At 29.5% G+C, this 17,864-nt stretch overlaps 1 protein-coding gene across 1 annotated transcript; it reads right to left on the bottom strand.

Annotated features, from left to right (window-relative positions):
• Nucleotides 1-5,193: 5,193 nt before the first annotated feature.
• LOC129957547 (uncharacterized) lies at nucleotides 5,194-16,609 on the bottom strand. Its single transcript, XM_056069902.1, has 2 exons — nucleotides 16,407-16,609; nucleotides 5,194-7,584 (listed from the first exon to the last, which is right to left on the bottom strand). Exon 2 carries the CDS (start codon nucleotides 7,512-7,514, stop codon nucleotides 5,862-5,864), a length of 1,653 nt encoding a protein of 550 aa, XP_055925877.1. The 5' UTR covers nucleotides 7,515-7,584; nucleotides 16,407-16,609; the 3' UTR covers nucleotides 5,194-5,861.
• Between the last annotated feature and the right edge of the window lie 1,255 nt (nucleotides 16,610-17,864).

Below are 17,864 nucleotides of genomic sequence, written 5' to 3'. Positions count from 1 at the left end.
GTCATGAATCTTGAATTCTAAGTATTAATAAACTATGTGAACTTTTTTAAACAGTTGTCAAAGAACATTTTGATAAAGAACAGCATTATAAATTCGTTAAATTCAATGTTAATAAATTTACTTGATTGATTTTATGTACGTTCTTGTCAAACTATTTTGCTCAGATATTAAATATAAGTTCTATATAACCGTTTCATATTTTAACTTATACATAAAACCTTACTAACTTATACTTATATATTAATTTATACTTATACCTAAAACACAATTTGGCAAATTGTTTTATTTGTAGAAATATGTTTTGAAACTGAATATAAAATATAAGAATAAAAGATAATATTCGGAATTAAATAGAATATGTGCGTATTACACATTTAAGTTTTATTTCAATTCATTTAAAAAGTAATAAAATTTCGAAGAGTTCAGTTATTTTAGTATGAATGTATTGATAAAGATTTGGCTAAGAAAATTTTAAAAATTTTCATTTAACACATTGATTTTCTTTATTTTTAAAGATGAAAGTAAAAGATGATTAATAAAAACGCTCTCAATATCTATTTGCAGAACATTAAATATTAAAAAAAAGAAGAAGTAAAACACGTGCAGCTTCTAGAAATTTCTGATCAATCTCTACATTTCTTTATTTTTATTCGTTCTACATCTCTTTAGCTTCCCGCTATTAAATCCACGTACGGTTAATCATTTTTGAAATAAGAAATTATATTCTTTATTTCGTAGAATAAATAATATAAATTCTGATATCTTTCATAATTAATAAGTGTGGCAATATTGTTCACCAGCAGATATATATCAAAGCCTTTCTATTTTAATTAGAAACCAGAAACTAAATTCTCACAGTTACATGAGAGAGAGTTCAAAAAACAAATTTTTTTTTGATTGTGGTTTACAATCTATAAGAAACAAATTATTTTTGACATCAAGAAATTATTTAGGTAAGGTGAGAACTAAACCTTTTTTGGAATAGTTTTAAATTAACTATATAACTTCTTGTTAAATAAGAATAAATTACTAACATAATAGTTATTCAATTTTGTTTTACAAGTGTTTCACTCTCAGTCAAACTTTCCTGATATTTTGATTACAAGTTCTTAGTTTATTGCTTGTTAAAATGATCAGTGACGATGTCGTTCCCGCGCTACCACGGAAAAGAGTTTCAGTAGCTTCTGAGGATTAAGACCGGTGTGCACCCGACGGCAGAAGGCTGACTTCTATCTCATATGAAGATGAAATTCACACATTCGCTTGCACAATCCCTTTTTACAGGGGGGCACATTCACACATCTCACAGAGAGAACACCGATGAAGAACCACCATGCCTGAACCGGCATTCGAACCCGCGACTCCCAGATGAGATGGGTTACCCTTATGTAAGGACGCCGGCAAATGATCATTTAAATAAGGAATTAAATATTCTGAGAAATTTACATTCTAATGTTTCTATTCTAAAAATTTTCGAGACTAACGTTGTAATGAGAAATTCGTAATTAACAAATTGTGAAAAATTCTTGAGTGTGAATATATATAAACATTATTTTTGTGTCATTCTATGAAACAGCAAATAATTTACAGGTGCCTGTAAAATTTTAATGTTAACAACTGAAAAATAAATATTTTAGTTTGTTTTGAAATATTTAAAATGAAAGAAAGAAATTTTCGCTTCTTTATTAAAATTGAACTGATTAAAAAAACAGCAATTTTTAAAAAAAAATTTTGTAAACAATTTCAAATGTCGTAATTAAAATTGAAGAAGGGAAATATATTTCGCTTCGATTTAATCCAAGTCTTACAAAATTGGTTTAATATAAAATTATATTTCAGTTAAATATTAAAATTAGATATATATAGGTATGGGAAAAGTTAAGTTTTATTAATTGAAATAAATCTAATTTTTTTAAAATTATTTTCTCTGATATTAAATCAAATTATATTTTTTCATGCAATTCTTTAAGTTTAAAATTCACGAAATAAATATTTATTTCATTAAAAGATATTATCAGTTTTAAAATACACATAAATAACTAATTAATAAATCGTATTAATCTTAATGAGATTTCCGCAACTTTTGTATATACGTCTTTAAATTAACAGTTGATGATTTTTAAGTCATTTATAAAGGAAATCCTAAATATGTGATAACTTAATAAAATTGTTAATCTATACTTATAATAAAGCTCAATGTGTGTGTGTGTGTGTGTGTGTTGGCGCTCTACAGGCCAGGTCATTTGACATACAGCTACCAAATTTGGTACATGTATGCCTTAGAGGTCGGGAATGTGCACCTGGGGTCCCTTTTTTTGAAATTTTAATTAGAATTTTAATTATTAATTAAAAACTAACTTTCCCGCCAAAAAAAATCTTCCATTTTCCCCACCGCCAACTTTTCCGTCAAAATAATCTTCCATTTTCCCCAACTCCAAATGATTTAGGCTTTAGTTCTTTTTTTCTCCCAACAGTAATGAGGCTAGGGTTAAGATTTTTCGGCGGATTATTTCAAACGATTCTGTTTATTTTCTTAATGTTTTATGCATTTAAAATTAAACATTGTTAATTAATCCATGTTTCAGATTCATTCTGAAGTACTTTTGAATTAAAATAACACAGAATAAAGGAAATTAAAAATGTATAATCTGCATAGCGTTACCCCAACTGGCGTAGAAAAATTCACGCATTTGCGTTACCGTAAAAGGCGAAGAAAATTCACGCATGCGCACTGTGTTCTGATTGTTGGCATGGCAACCATTATCAACGGACGATTTAAATTACTTTTAGGTTAGTTGTATGCTTTTGTAAGGAAATTGTATTTATGTTAGTTATATATTTTTTGTATATGCTTATAGTTTTAAGTACATCGTTTTTTAAGTAGTTCTTTTTAACCTGTTTTCAATGATTTAAATTATTTTTAGGTTAGTTGCATGCTTTTGTAATTAAATTGTATTTATATTAGTTATATATTTTTTTATATATGCTTATAGTTTTAAGTACATCGTTTTTTAAGTAGTTTTTTTAAACCTGTTTTCGACCGATTATTTTAAACGATTCATTTTATTTTCTTAGTGTTTGATGCATTTAAAATGAAACATTGTTAATGAATCGATCTGTTCATGATGAATCTGAGAAAATTTTGTTGACAAATTCTTGAGATATTACATAAATTAAGAAAGATATTCTTTAGTGCCCATAAAGTTTAAACGCTCAGTGACTCTATTATCAGTAATTATATTATTAAAAAAAATGTTTTGTTTCAGTAAAAAATATTATTATATTAATTGCAGATTAATCCTTTACACTTTAATTTAAAGCATAAATTCTACGAGGGGTAACAGAAAATTAGAGAGATACATATCACGTTATGACTGAAGGCCTTTATAATATTATGAGTGAATTATATGACTATCAAAATTTGAAGTTTTAAAATATTTTGCTGAAGAATCTATTAAAGTTGGAATTGCATAAAATATTTAATTATTAAAATTTTAACGAACATTAAGATTGGCGAACCGGCTGGTCGCCAAAGGCGGCTAGTATTATATAAAAGTAAGCACGTAAAAAAATTTTAAAAATTCTTCAGTTTAAAAGGAACAGTTATCCCAGAATTCCTTAGAGCTTCTAAAAGCTGATATTCAAGCGATTTTAGAATAACTATTCTCTCTTGTGCTTGCGATTGGTTTTTTAACTAAATTCTCTAAAACAAAATTTTTAAAAAAGTATTTTTAAAACAATTCATCATCCTGCTTAGTACTATGTGATTATTATTATTATAAATAAATTACTACTATTATAAATAAATAATTAATTATATCTTAACTATATCTTTATATAATAAAATTGAATTTTTTTAATTATTCATCACTGGAATTTTATTATTTTACACATTTTTTTGGCGACTATACTCATATTTTTCTATCCATCTGCCTCCGGGTCTTTTTTGCTTAGTTGGAAATCTAGAAATTATGCTTTCATTAGAGTTTTAAATAATTTTTCTTCTTCTTTCCTAGAAACTGATATGCAGCATGCAGCTGTTATTCGAAGAAATCATTAGAAAAGCTTACAAAAAATATATGCTTCTGGTTTTACTGAAAATCTTCTCAGAACAATTTCTAATTCGACAAATATATGAGAAGAAAGAAATATAATATGATATAAATAATAGAATAAAGAAAATAATAATAATGGAATAAAAAATATAATAATAATAAATAATTTTAAATCGAATATATAAAATTGAATTTTTGTTTGTTCGTATTTTATCCGCTGACGTACCGTTCATCCGATTGCGGTTACACTTTGCCAACTTACTAGTTTGCACCTAGAAAATCCATGTTTCCCATGTCCTGTTGGATGTTGATGCTCGTGAGTCGGAGAGCCAAGAAATTTATTTGTGTGTGCCAAAAGAATGTTGTCTACTCTAAAGAATACTTGAATAATAAAGTAAAAAAACAAAATAAATATTATTTAGATTGTCCTTTATGTATCATTCAATTTCAATGAATGTCGACAAGTAAAAAGATGTCATTCTTTCTATCGTATCTAATTTAAAAAGATAGCTATATCAAACGATATATCCAAAATTATTTTTTCTGCGACAGCAACGTGCCGGGTACCAGCTAGTAATAGAAAAAAAAATAAAAGAATATAAATAATAGTTGTCACAGCATCATTGTCCCATGACCTTACATTAGGGCCATATAAAAACAAGAGTTAAGAGAATGATTGTTCGTAAAAATTGCACTAATGAAAAACAAGGACAGTGGAATTGGATGTTGAAGGATATGGGTGGCAAAGTTTACATGCAAATGGGATGGCATGTGATTTCGATTTGTCAGGAAAATCCATGAACGGAATAGCTATAAGAATACTAAAATGTCATAGTTCATTATAATTATGATATTTTAATATACCTTGTTGATAACATCATAAATATCAGATTATGTTTAAGAAATTCAATTGAAATTGAACAAATACAGAACTACAAAAGTGATTAGTGCACTTTAAATACACACTAAAAAAGTTGCTTTTACATGTTTGTGTCAGTTTCGTGGCCCAATGGGGTTGACCAATAATTTAAACTGTTGATAACATAGAAGTCAAATAGTTCATTGCTAATCACAGAATTAAATTAAAACAGCAAGTAGCATCATAAAAAAATTTTAATTACACATAAAATTTCTTCGACAGTTTTAACATATACAATTTCAAGGTAATCAATATCAAGATCAGTACACGTCTATACACTAACATAACATACACCAAACATCAAATGTGCTGACAGACATTTAATAATATATTATGCAAGAATACTTGGAAAGAACAAATAAAATGTTAATAAAACGTGATTCCTCCAGATAAATTCAAATTAAATTTTCTCATAAAATTTAGCTATTTTTAGAATAAGATTTTCGCACGACATTCGTTTCAAAAATCGCCGAATTACAAAGTATTGTATTTGCTGTGTGATGTCACACAACAATGATATAATTTGCATGTTACAAAATTTTATTGCACTTAAAATTTCTCTGACAGTTTCAAAATTAACAATTTCAAAAAAATTCATACCAAGATTCCTACACATCTATACACGAACATGCACCAAACATCAAATGTGTAGGCATACTTTATGCACGGACACTTGGAAGAAACAAATGAAATGTTAAAAGAATTTGATTCCTCGAGATAAATTCAAATTCAATTTTCAGGCAAAATAAATTATTTTTAGAATAAATTTTTAGCTTTCACAGGAAAACAGTTTTAAAAATCGCCACATTTAAAGGGTAAAGTATTTGCTTTGCGATGTCATACAACAATGATACTAGTTGCAATTTACAAAATAGGCATGCATAGATTTATTGAAAAAGAAAATTAACACACTTATCGTATACTGTTTTTAAAGGAATTAAAAGTTTTTTTACAGCCTTCGGTCTTTCTCTTTCTTCTTCTTGAATTTCAAGATCAGTGTTATTCTTGACATCTTCTAAAGTGCCTATATCTTCTACAGTGTAATTTTTGAGGTCTATGAGACCCTGGATTTCTTCCTTGTCCAGATGTAATCCACTGCTTTCACTGAAAAATTTCACATTCCTCCGTCTGCTTCCTTTGGACAGATGCGCCTCTTCGATGAAAAGATTCATCAAATCCCACTTACCCTCCTTGATTAGTTCGTAGTTAATGAAACTCCCTGTAGACCCCAAAATAGGATCATCTTTTCCCTGAGCTTCCAGATGTCTGAAAAGAAATTTGACAGTTTCTATGTCGTCACTTCGGATAAAATCTCGCAAAATGTCGTTGTAGACTATCAGCGCTAAACTGAAATCAACGGGTTCGAGCAGTAAAAATTCCTGAAATAATTTTGAATGATTATATCCCCAGGAACTGTTTCGAGATAGATTGAAAAGCACCCGGATGTAAGTGTGTAATGAAAGGAAAGGATATGCGGATTTTGCAAGCTCGATAAAGGCATCATGCCTGGGCCAATCCAGCGCGCACTTCAAGATCTCACAAGGGTGGTACCAAAGCAAGATCTTCTGCTCATACGGCTGCATCACGGACAACAAATAGCTCAAAACGTCGCCAAATTCTTGGCGTTCCTCCATGTAAGAATAAAAATCGGTTGAACGTTCATCTGCTACAGCCATGGCGGTATTCATCAGCGGTTCTTCTCGATCTTCGAACTTTAACTTTTCATAAAAATACTGAGCAGCCGTTTTGTAACCATGGGTTGCAGCACATTCGAACGCTAGGTGGTTAATGGAGGGGTAGAATTTCCCTTTTTCTTCAAGATATCTAAGAAATTTTTTTACTTTATCTTTTAAGATAAAAGTCCAAATAATAACTAAATCTGGCTGCTCGAGATTCGCAGATTTGGCATCATAATAGGACTTTTTGGTTTTTTCGGGCATCTTTCGCCAAAGCTCTCTGATGTCCTCTTCCAAGCAGTACAGACAAGCCAGCTTGTAACATTGTGTCACGCCCAGCTTTTCGTGACGAATGAGTGCTGCGGCTGTTTCCCGATAATCCACACTCCCCAAGCTAGTCCAGCACAGGTGTTCCAAATTCTCCATTTCGTTTAGGTTACACGGACCTAAATAATTTTCATGGAGATCCAACCATTTTATTATTTCTCTGGAAACAGATTTCATTAAACTGAATAACTCGTGTTTCAACGTTTGTGGAACCTTAGCTTCAGATAGAAGATCTTTCAACAAATCGTACATCGTTGTTTCGTGTTCCTTTTGACGTCGCGACGCTGAATCGGTTTGCACAGCATACGCAAGCATTTTACGGTGACTGCACAACTGTACAGCCAATCTCCTCATAGCAAGCTCTTGAAGCGACATGAAATGCAGGCTGCTGATATCAAACCCCATTGCCATTACACTGTCTGGCTGATCAGGAATTTGTATAATTACATGACAGTTATTTCCCATGTCAATAATCTTAAGTTTATTAGGGTTTGTTTCCAGATTTTTCCGATCCTCCATCTTTTTGGGATGCTTCATATATTACGGCACATGTTGACATTGCTCAAAACATTCCATCACTTCCGTCTGCTCGCTGCGATACCTCTACCTGTAAGGAAAGAACACATAAGGTTATCGATGTTTTGACAAATAAATTTTATTATGAAAATATAATTCAAAACAAGAATCAACATTAATTTATTTTATTTGCATTTATATCCTGTTGGAAAGCAAAATTGTTATTTTGGCCCTGAAACTGTAACTTACAAGAGGATCTCCAACTACGTTTCATCATAGATTAGGCATCAGTACATTGTCTATGAGGGCCATTGGGGAATGTATCAACAGGTGCAGTATAAGAGGCATCTGACACTAAACTCTGAGCACAGAAGCACCTGACACACATTACAAAAACTCGTGTGCACAATATACAGAGTGGGATAAGTAATTAAAATAAAAGGTTTTAATATCAAACAGTTTGGCGGAATCGTGGAAATAAAATTATTTTTATCTGAAAACGAACAAAATCAATATTTCTGGCGAGCTAATTGGCAACGAATTCCAAACATAAGCCGATCTGTGTATATATCAGGAATTAGTTGTTTTTTTAAGCCCTTAAAAATTTATCCAAAATCTGAACTTATGTGAAAGCGGTAAAAAAAAAAAAAAAAAAAAAAAAAAAAATCATAGGATGTTCAAATGTGTGGTCATAAGGGATGAAATGTCGTCAAACAGCTAAATTAGATGGTGTATTTTTCAATCATGTCGCTGTAAAGTAAAACGTCAGATGCCACCGTCAACTCTAGTCATCTTTTCTGAAGCTAGCATAATTTTTCCAATAATTTGTTGTCCTGTGTAATATATCTTGCATCTAAGCTAGTTTTATTTTCTGTGTCATTTTGTTTATTATTTTTTTTAAGTGAGCTGGAGCAGAAATTCATACAAAGGAAATTTAAAATTACAGATGATAGTTCGGTATTTTCGCATCTTGGCACTTTCCCATTAGGCAGGTACCAATTTTGCCAACATTAAATATTTTATTTTGCGAACAATAAAATAAATAATCAATTATAAGCAATTTCTATAAAAAAACAACTTATTTTCAAACAAAGAACAACTCATTTAAACAAAAGGAATAATTCATATCATTTCAAACTTTTTTTCTCTTAAATTTAAGGTAACTTTAAATTACGTTAAAAAGTCTATTTTTGGAAAAATTTTATTTTTTTAATTCAATTTTTTATTAATTAATTTATTTAACTATTTATTTTTATTTATTTATTAAAAAATTATTTAACGTGCTTGATTTATTGTTTATTATTGAAACAGTTTTCTTTATTACATCGTTTGGAATTTATTTCCAAGTTTATTTTTTTTTAATACAGTAATTTTCTTTTTACATTTCCGTATATTTTAATACTATTTTACATTTCTAATTCAGTGGTAAATTTTTATATGAAAAAAAACAACTAATGAATTAAAATCTAATGTTTTTTTATTTGAATTTAATATAATAATTTTTCAGTATGTTCTGCAGTTCCTGATCTATGGAATAAATAATCAATCCTTTAAAACATTCAATAGCTATTTTAATTCTTGAAATTCTAAAAAGAAAAAAAAATCAACTTATTTATCATTTGAAACTCGATATTTAAAGACTGGATAGAAATACGGTTTATTTCTTAATTTAGTAACTGGTTAATACATTTCTTTGACTTTCTGCAAAATTTTCCGTAAATCATTTTGATAAACCTCTAAATTAATATATTTTTGTTTAATACCTCTTTTTAACTAAATAAAAAAAAATTAATCTTAAATCTGTTGTCGTTTAACTGATATATTTTGGTTCCACCAATGTTTTTTAAAATCTTTTTTTACCCAAATTCAGAAATATATATATTTTATATGTTTTGTTAAAAAAAAAAATCAGCCCTGACATAATTACATACCTTCTTGTATACATAAATTTTAGAAATAAATTCTATATTAGGAGATCTTTAGCGAGTTTTCGTTTGTGGCAGGATAGCTTTTCGTTAGATTGAACTGTCAATATATAAACAGATCACCATAATTTAGCTTTAGAAAAAAGATGCAAAAATCTCGGCTCAGATGGAAAAATATGCATTAAATATATATTAAAAATAATAGCTCAATCGAGGCTAGTAATCAGCAAATACAACCAGGAAAAATAAATCAGGAAAAATTGTGAAGAAAGATCCTTTTATTTTATTTTACTCTGAATTTCAGTGAGAGTAACATAAAATGAATTGCAGAAGTTCGGAATATGTAGGTAGAAGCTTTCGTATCTGAAAAAGAGACTGTTTTCATTTTTATTTCTCATATACGAAGATATAAAGAAGCTATTCTAATCGCCAAAAAATCAATCTCGAGGATTTTGACAAATCTCTACATTATAAACCCCTTCAAGGCCAAAAAAAAAAAAAAAAAAAAAAACATTAAGTCTGTCCGTTTACCTGATTGTCTGTGAAAAAAATAACTCACCAAAATACTTTGAGTAAAAGGGATAAAATTTGTTGTTCGATTTTTATACCAAATTTTAAGATTCCCTTGAAATTTAGAACGGAATCAACTTAGAGGAAATCGATCTGTCCGATTTTCCGGATTTGCATCCCTTGGGTTGTGAGTTCGAACGCCACCTACCGAAGACTATCCTTTGGTGGCTTGTGCACTTATAAATATGTCGTAGTCGCAAAGTCGCGTAGTCTTCCAAGTCGAGACATTACTACTATGGGGATTGGATCAGAGGTGATTGTTTTTGACTCAGGTCTAAATTATGATCTGTGGATGAGTGAATGAAATGCATGAATGGAGTCCACCCCCATTAAAAGGGCTGTGATGCCTGAGTAGCTATGACGTACTCTTGGCCCTAGATGGCGCTGCTGAAACAAGAGATGCTAAAACTCGGCGTAGAATCGTTAACTTCGTCGGCGGGCTTGCCCACGACAAGTGCCATAAACAGCAACGGCAACAAAACAAAGAGAGTTAGATGTTTAAAATTTGGTGTATCGATTTATTAAATAAACAGTAGAAACCTATCATATTTAGAATCAAATCTGTCAAGGGATTAACTTTCTGTCTGTCTGTACTTTCAGAAGTAAATTTAATTCAAGAATGCATTACTTAAATATATGTCATTTGGTATGCAGGGTTTTTACTTCTGTCTTATTCAATCTCAAATTTGGGTCCAAATGGGTGTAAACACCGAATCTAAAATTAATTCAAATTTTCGGGGACCTATTGCTAAATGCCAGAGATTAATCTCCAAGAAAGTCGCCAAGGATTACTTTAAAGATTTAGCAAAAATGCTTTATTCAAGCCAAAGATCAAATTGATGTCATTAATGATACCAAATGCCATGCCACGTATTTGTGCTCTTTCCAAAGGTCCACAATTTCATGAAAAGTAATAGGAATAACATCTTCATTAGAGAGTATGAGAGAAAGTTCTGGAGAAGACTTCCTTCGGTTTAAAACTTTCTGATACTGTTATGGTTTCGAGATTCTTTCGATTTGCTGGTCGATGAAGAAAAAGTCCTTTAAAAGTCTAAAATGTTTATTTCAAAAAATTTTGGCAAATTCAGGACTTTACACGAACCAAACATTACAATGACGCACTTGAGTACAGCGCAATTGAGTGGTAATTAATATCAGAATAACAGACTTCAAAAATTCTCATGCGATCAGATCACCAGCGAAAATGCTTTCAGTGAACTCTTCTCTCTCTACTTATCCCATGACATGTCCTATTTATACCCTGCCTTGGCGAGAAATGACATAAGCATTACTCCACTGATTTCCAGAAAACTCCGCTAACTCCCGAAATATTATTGCTTGAGCTTCAATTCTCGAACTTTCAAAATCTAAAGAACTGTCGCCATGATCGGTAAAATGCTCGCCAAGTCGGTGGGAAAGTAGCCAAATTCGTCGCGAAGCGGCAACCCTGCAAACTGATAAACAGATCCATCGATAGCGGTTACTTACGCATAAAATATGTTTCGTCTGTAATATTTACAAAGTAATATAATGAAAATAAAAAATATTTACAAATCCGTAACAATATAATCTGTTTCAGCAGACAAATTTGAATGAGAGATTATATGGCTCATCAGTTTAATGAAATACTTGTATTTTTTGCAATCTCTATTTGTTATAATTTATGAAGACAGTCAGTAATACGTGAAGCTGTTAAAGATCTGACAGTGTTCCTTCAAGAACCAAGACCGTAGATGAAAATTTCCCAACAGAAGACATTTTAAGAGGAATTGATACAATTCAGTCAGAATATTATCAAATCAGGAATGTAATAGCACATATCCTGTAAAAAAACAATTACCATATTCTGAAATTGAAAATGTCATTGCTCTAATTTTTTCTGAAAACCAGCAGCCATCAGCGTTTCCAAACCTTTTCGCATACTCTGTAAAAAGATAATATGACTTATCCCGGCAAATCGAGCAATGAAATGAACGCCTTGCATGGCATTGGTGAACAATAGTTAGGAAATATTAACGTTTGGCATGAATTCAGATTTTTTACTGAATCTAGCGCTTGATCCTTTGATACTTTTTTAGGCGATTAATCCCTGGCATGTTTTAACAGTATCCGAAAATCGAATTTTGTTTTATACATGGTTTTCTAAGTCGATTGAAACAAAAATTTGATGTACGTTTGCAATGGTAGTGCCAAAATCTCATACCTAATTTGATATATTTAACCAAATTAGAAATAAATATTAAGTTTAATGCAAAAAGAACCAAAAAGAAAGATATGATGAGTCTGGCTTGAAAACATTCTCAACGGTCAAGCTCAGGCAGATATTCAAACCAGGGATTTTTTTCTGTGTTTTATGATCTCTTTCTTGTTTAGTTTTGAGCAAATTTGTTATGATCTTACTTAGATGTAAAAATTTGGAAATAATTATACTTGCTATTGTGTAATTTATTCACTTTAAATTGTGATACTAATTTTATCTCCAAAACCACAATTTCATGGGATTTTCGGGTGATGAGGGATCCATTTTTTTGGATGAAAGTCAGACCGCTCATAGTACAAACCTGAGCTGGACCCTTGAGAATGTACATCAATACAGGCCAGATACATCTTTCTTTTTGGTCATTTTTTGCATCAAACGTAATATTTATTTCTAATTTGGTTAAGTTCATTTGTGTTTTAGTTGTAGCAGCAATAGCGCTCTGTAAATATAATGTATCTTTTGTTATTTCATTTCAAGAAACACATTTTTTTAATGAATTTCATAATGATTGCTTCAGAAATAATAGTTTCTTGATATTGATATATTTAACTCACTGCGTGTCCGAGTTATCGCGTTTACGTGCTTCTGAAAGTAGAAACCGACAGACGGTCAATCGCTTATTGGATTTGGATCAAAATTTGAAAAGTGTTAAGACTTACACATGCTAATTCTGTGCATTGAATTTTATCTACATAGCTCTCTTCTTTTTGTAGTTTTTGTGTTAATTATTATTTGGAAAGGGCAGACAGACTGACTTTTACTGGAGTTGGCAAAAAATTTGATAGTCATCTATAAATTTGATGTAAAAACCGTATACCAAATTTTATTTGTCTATCGCTAAATAGTTTCATCTTATCTTTGTCACAGACATAATGCCAAAAACTTGTTTTTTGTGTTGTATAAAAGGTGAAAATGAGTCGAAAATCTTGATTTCTATTTTTTTGATCATTAAAATATTTTTTTTCTATACTTGAAGTAAGAGAAAAAAGAAACAGGCAGGGATGTATGAGTTTTTATAAATAAAGAAACAAAACTTTTTATCAAGCGAGCCAAAAACTTTTATGTAATGCCAAAATTTGACTCTTCTTTATTTCATTTTTTTATTTGTCCCATTTGTGTTGTACTCACCATATACAGATGATGTTAAAACTCAAAAACATCACAAAAACCATGTATTAAAAAATATTTTGATGATAGATATGTTTCAAATAAAGCATCAAAAGATGGGAAACCCCCAAAAGTCATTGAAAATCAGCCGAATTTCGAATTCATCTTGTAAATGTTAAGTGCTGTTAGATATACAAAAATATTGTTATCAATTCACAATCTTTTTTTTTCTATAGAAATATTATGTAAAAATGTATATAAATTTTTAACTCATGAACAAATTAATAATTACTCTTTTATCTCGTGTATAATTTTGAAGATATCTTATTTAAAAAATTCATAAGAAAATGAATGATTTACATTTTGGTATAAATTGTTGAGCTATCAAATATTTATTATTATTAACATGGCTAGTTCTACCAATATCTTTGTTTACACCAAACAAATAAAATATTTGCATTGTTCAGTCAATCAAACATTTGCATGTAGTTATTTTAATTGCGTCTAGAAATAAATAAATTTGGTTATAACAAATCAGAGAAAATGTGATGAATTACATTAAAGAGAAACTGAAAGTTTTAATTAATATTGAAATCAGAGGATAATTTTAGATTACAATTTTTTTGATCACACTATTTATTTCATTTAATAAATTACTTTTCTGTGATATATTAAGTGTAGCCCCCTTTGACAACCAGCTGGTTCACCAGGAGTACTGTTCAATAAAATTTTCAATTAAATATTTAAGCATCTTAATTGTTTAGTAGCTTCTGTAGCAAAATATCTTTAAGCTTCAAATTTTGATAATCATAGAACTAATACAGTTATAGAAGCTTTAAAATATCCAGTGCATTGTACTATAAAACTCTTTAGTTTTCTGTCAACTCCTGTAATATTTAAATTTGAATTTTAAATGGATGCAATAAAAGTTCAATAAATCAGACAACTTTTTGGCTGAAACTAAAAATATATTTTATATTTATATGACTACAGAATATCGTATCCTTCAATACGTAATCTTATGTGCACGGCAGATTATTTTTTTTATAATTTACGCAGTTATTTCAAAGAGATTTATTCAAAAAAATTTCTGTGGTTCCTTCTAAAATTCAGCTTTTCTTTCAAAAATACTTGAACCGTAAATAACACACACACACACACACACACACACATCTTAATTTTAAGTACAGATAAATGAATGTGTCTTTGTGTGTTGGCGCTCTACAGGCCAGACCTTTCGACTTACAACTACCAGATTGGGCGCATATATACCTTGAAGGTTGGAATGTGCATCTCAGCGCAGTTTGTTTTAATTTTTAAGTAAAGTTTTAATTAATTAAAAATTAAGCGAAATTTCGGAATTTTTTTGCGATGACTTACAAAAATATTACAGCACCAAATTAATTTTCACGTTATATTGAAGTCCAAAAAATAATCTATTCAATGCTGCTAATGTTATAACCAAGAAATTAAACTTCATTTTTAATGAAGTTCTTAAAAAATAATTTAATTATATTCTTCAACAATTTATTTTGAACAAAATAAAAATAAAATATAAGCTGCACGAGCATATTACTCGCCAATGGGAAAACATTTGTTTTTATCAAATCGTTACCATCACATTAACAAAAACTCATATTTAGAAATAAATTAAATATTACTGCAAATTAAACATATTAAATATATAAAATCGCAATTTTCAGCACGTGTCTGTATGAAATGAAATAAATATAACAATATGATATTTTCTAAAGAGTAAAGGCAAGGAAAAGTTTGCTATGATACTTTATAGTACCTATGTTACTAATTCAATAAAACAGTTTTATTTAAGGCAAATACGGTTTAATCTACTCTAATAATCATCTACTCTAATTAAGGCCCAACAGCTAAATTGTAAACCTTTAGTAATAGACAAACATGTGCTAACAGAATGGTCTAAATGAAAATTTCATCAGTATCAATAAATGCTCTGATGAATTAAGAATTTTAAATTTTTTCAAATATATACTCCGCCTTTTGAATCATATTTAATAAAATATTCTTTAAGCGCTAACAGTTAAATACACAAAAATTGAACTCCAATCAACAAAATCAATCACAAAAGCAGTCCGATTTGTAGAAATTTGAATATCATTATTCTTTAAAAACGCACGATATGAGATGATTGGAACGAAAGAAGCCAATCATCTCCCTTTCTTTTTAAAACAAATTGCATTTTCTTGATGTAAAATTTCCAAAATAAAAAAAATTCTGAAAGGCTATAACAGGCTGAAGCATCTAAACAATTTGAAACAGAGAAAAAATATTTTTAATATTTTCTTTAAATCGTCAAACGTATGTCCGATTTGCGCCTCATAAGGGTCTTTAGGCAGAACAAATCCCGGCCCTTTTTCTCAAACCAATTATTTTTTATTATTTTTAATACATAAACAGTTTTAAGTACCAAATTTTGACAAACTGAAATCGAAAAATTTTAAATTTTAAGAAAGTAGATTTCAGCATAAAATGCATTAAAAAGGAATTATAATTAAAAAGCAATTTTATATAGGAAAATAAAAAAAATGACAACAACATTTAACATAATTTAAATATTATATAATTATACGATCGAACATTTTTTTAGATTACGAAGCAACATGTGCAGATATTTAAAATTACAAAGAAAGAAAATATAAAACTAACAAAATGTAATTAATTACAAAAATTTGTATTCCAAAATTTGAAAGATGCTTAATTGAATAAATTTTAATTTTATTATATGGTCTTTGTATATTCAATGAAAGTGGAAAATACTTGAAAAATATCTCGAGATCTAATTGACCCCAAAGCCTCGGTAAAATAGGAAAACATGCCATATTTCTATAAAAGTGAAAAATGTGGCGCAGTTTTTTCTGCTAATCTCGACGAAACAATCGAAAACTCACTGATTGTTTACTAAAGAATACAGTTAAATTATCACTGGTAAAAATAAATATAAAAATAAACGTTTCCTAAAGATCATTATTCGCTTTCTGTCAACAGGTCAATGAATAAACGACGTAAACAACTTACCTGTCCTGCATTATGGAGAATCTATTTCATTTTCAAGGTCGGATCTTTGTAGATTCGAAATAGAAGCCACTGATTTTCATTCTAGCCAGAAATCAATTGGTATCGAAGAACTATTCAACAATTACCGACAAAAATTAAACCGTTATAAATTGTAAAAATCGAATACGACAGCAGGCGCACTTCTAGAACGTCTGAACCGATGGTCGAATCGCATCCGAATGATGCCACTTGAAGACGATCGATCTGTTTTGCTCTGGCGCTGATGATAATGGTTGAAATTCGACAAATTGCGCAGTTTTTAGTTTTTGATGCTCTCATTAATTATTTGAATTGAAATAGTTAAAAAAAAAAGTCTGTCAATCCGTTTTTCGATTAAAAGAATCAAAAACAGTTTTTTTTATTAATATTTTAGATAAAATTTTTTCAAGCCAGGATTACACGAGCTTCATTTTTTTCCTCCATATTAAAAAACAGTTTTAATTTTTTTCTTCTTATCTTTTCTGAAAAATTGCTATCTCAAATCATTATTTTAACTTTTAAAAAGCGTTATTAAGGGCACGTAAATGTTTTAAAAGAAAAATTTAAATAAGAAATTATCATTTCTTTTTATTACATTTTCACCAAAGCTTGCGTTTATAGTTCCATGTACTGTCAATAGATGGCCCCAGTAGCAAAATCTGTTTACGGATAACCTTGGAATCAGAAATCACAAATATTGAAATCTAGCTACCGATATTGATCCATAAACTCACTTTGGAACTTTTTTCAATAAATAACACCACTTCAATAAATAACAAGTAATTCGTCACTACGAATGTCAAAAATGATTCTGCAATTCGAAGATGAAAATGAATTATCATTTTCTTTACTTTTCAACTTCGTAGAATTCATTTTTTTTATTTTGTGAAAACTTGCCATGTGTTGATATAGGCACGTGCAGTGACAGTGGGGAAGGGGGTGGGGGTCGATTATATTAACTTTGTTCTTACACTTAGCTTGCAACTGATTTGTACTTGAATGATCCAAATTAAAATCACGTAAAATTTAAATATCAGAGCATTATTCTAATATTTCTACTTTCACAAATTTTATATTAAATTCTTTAATATTTCTAAAAAAAAAAATGTTAGTTCATTTTTTAAAAAAAATTAGTTCATTTCTTTAGTTTTTCGTTTAAAACTGATTTTAAATTTGCATTTAGAATTCTTCTATTAAGAGAAATACTAATATCAACCCTTTACAAGTGGTATTTTAATTAAATGTTTTACCGTTTGTCCGAAATTATTAATATTAACTCCTCATCAACACATCGACGGACCATATTATTTATTCCTCATGCCACATTCATTTTGTTAATTCTCTCTACTATATTAGTCATCACCCATGCTAGAGACACACTTTTATTACAACACAAGACAGAACAGAGAAACATATACATCAAGACATTGCGTAAAGTGA

This window comes from Argiope bruennichi, chromosome 11, assembly GCF_947563725.1.
Source record: "Argiope bruennichi chromosome 11, qqArgBrue1.1, whole genome shotgun sequence".
Lineage (NCBI taxonomy): Eukaryota > Metazoa > Arthropoda > Arachnida > Araneae > Araneidae > Argiope > Argiope bruennichi.
This window is presented reverse-complemented; position numbering and strand designations above follow the sequence as displayed.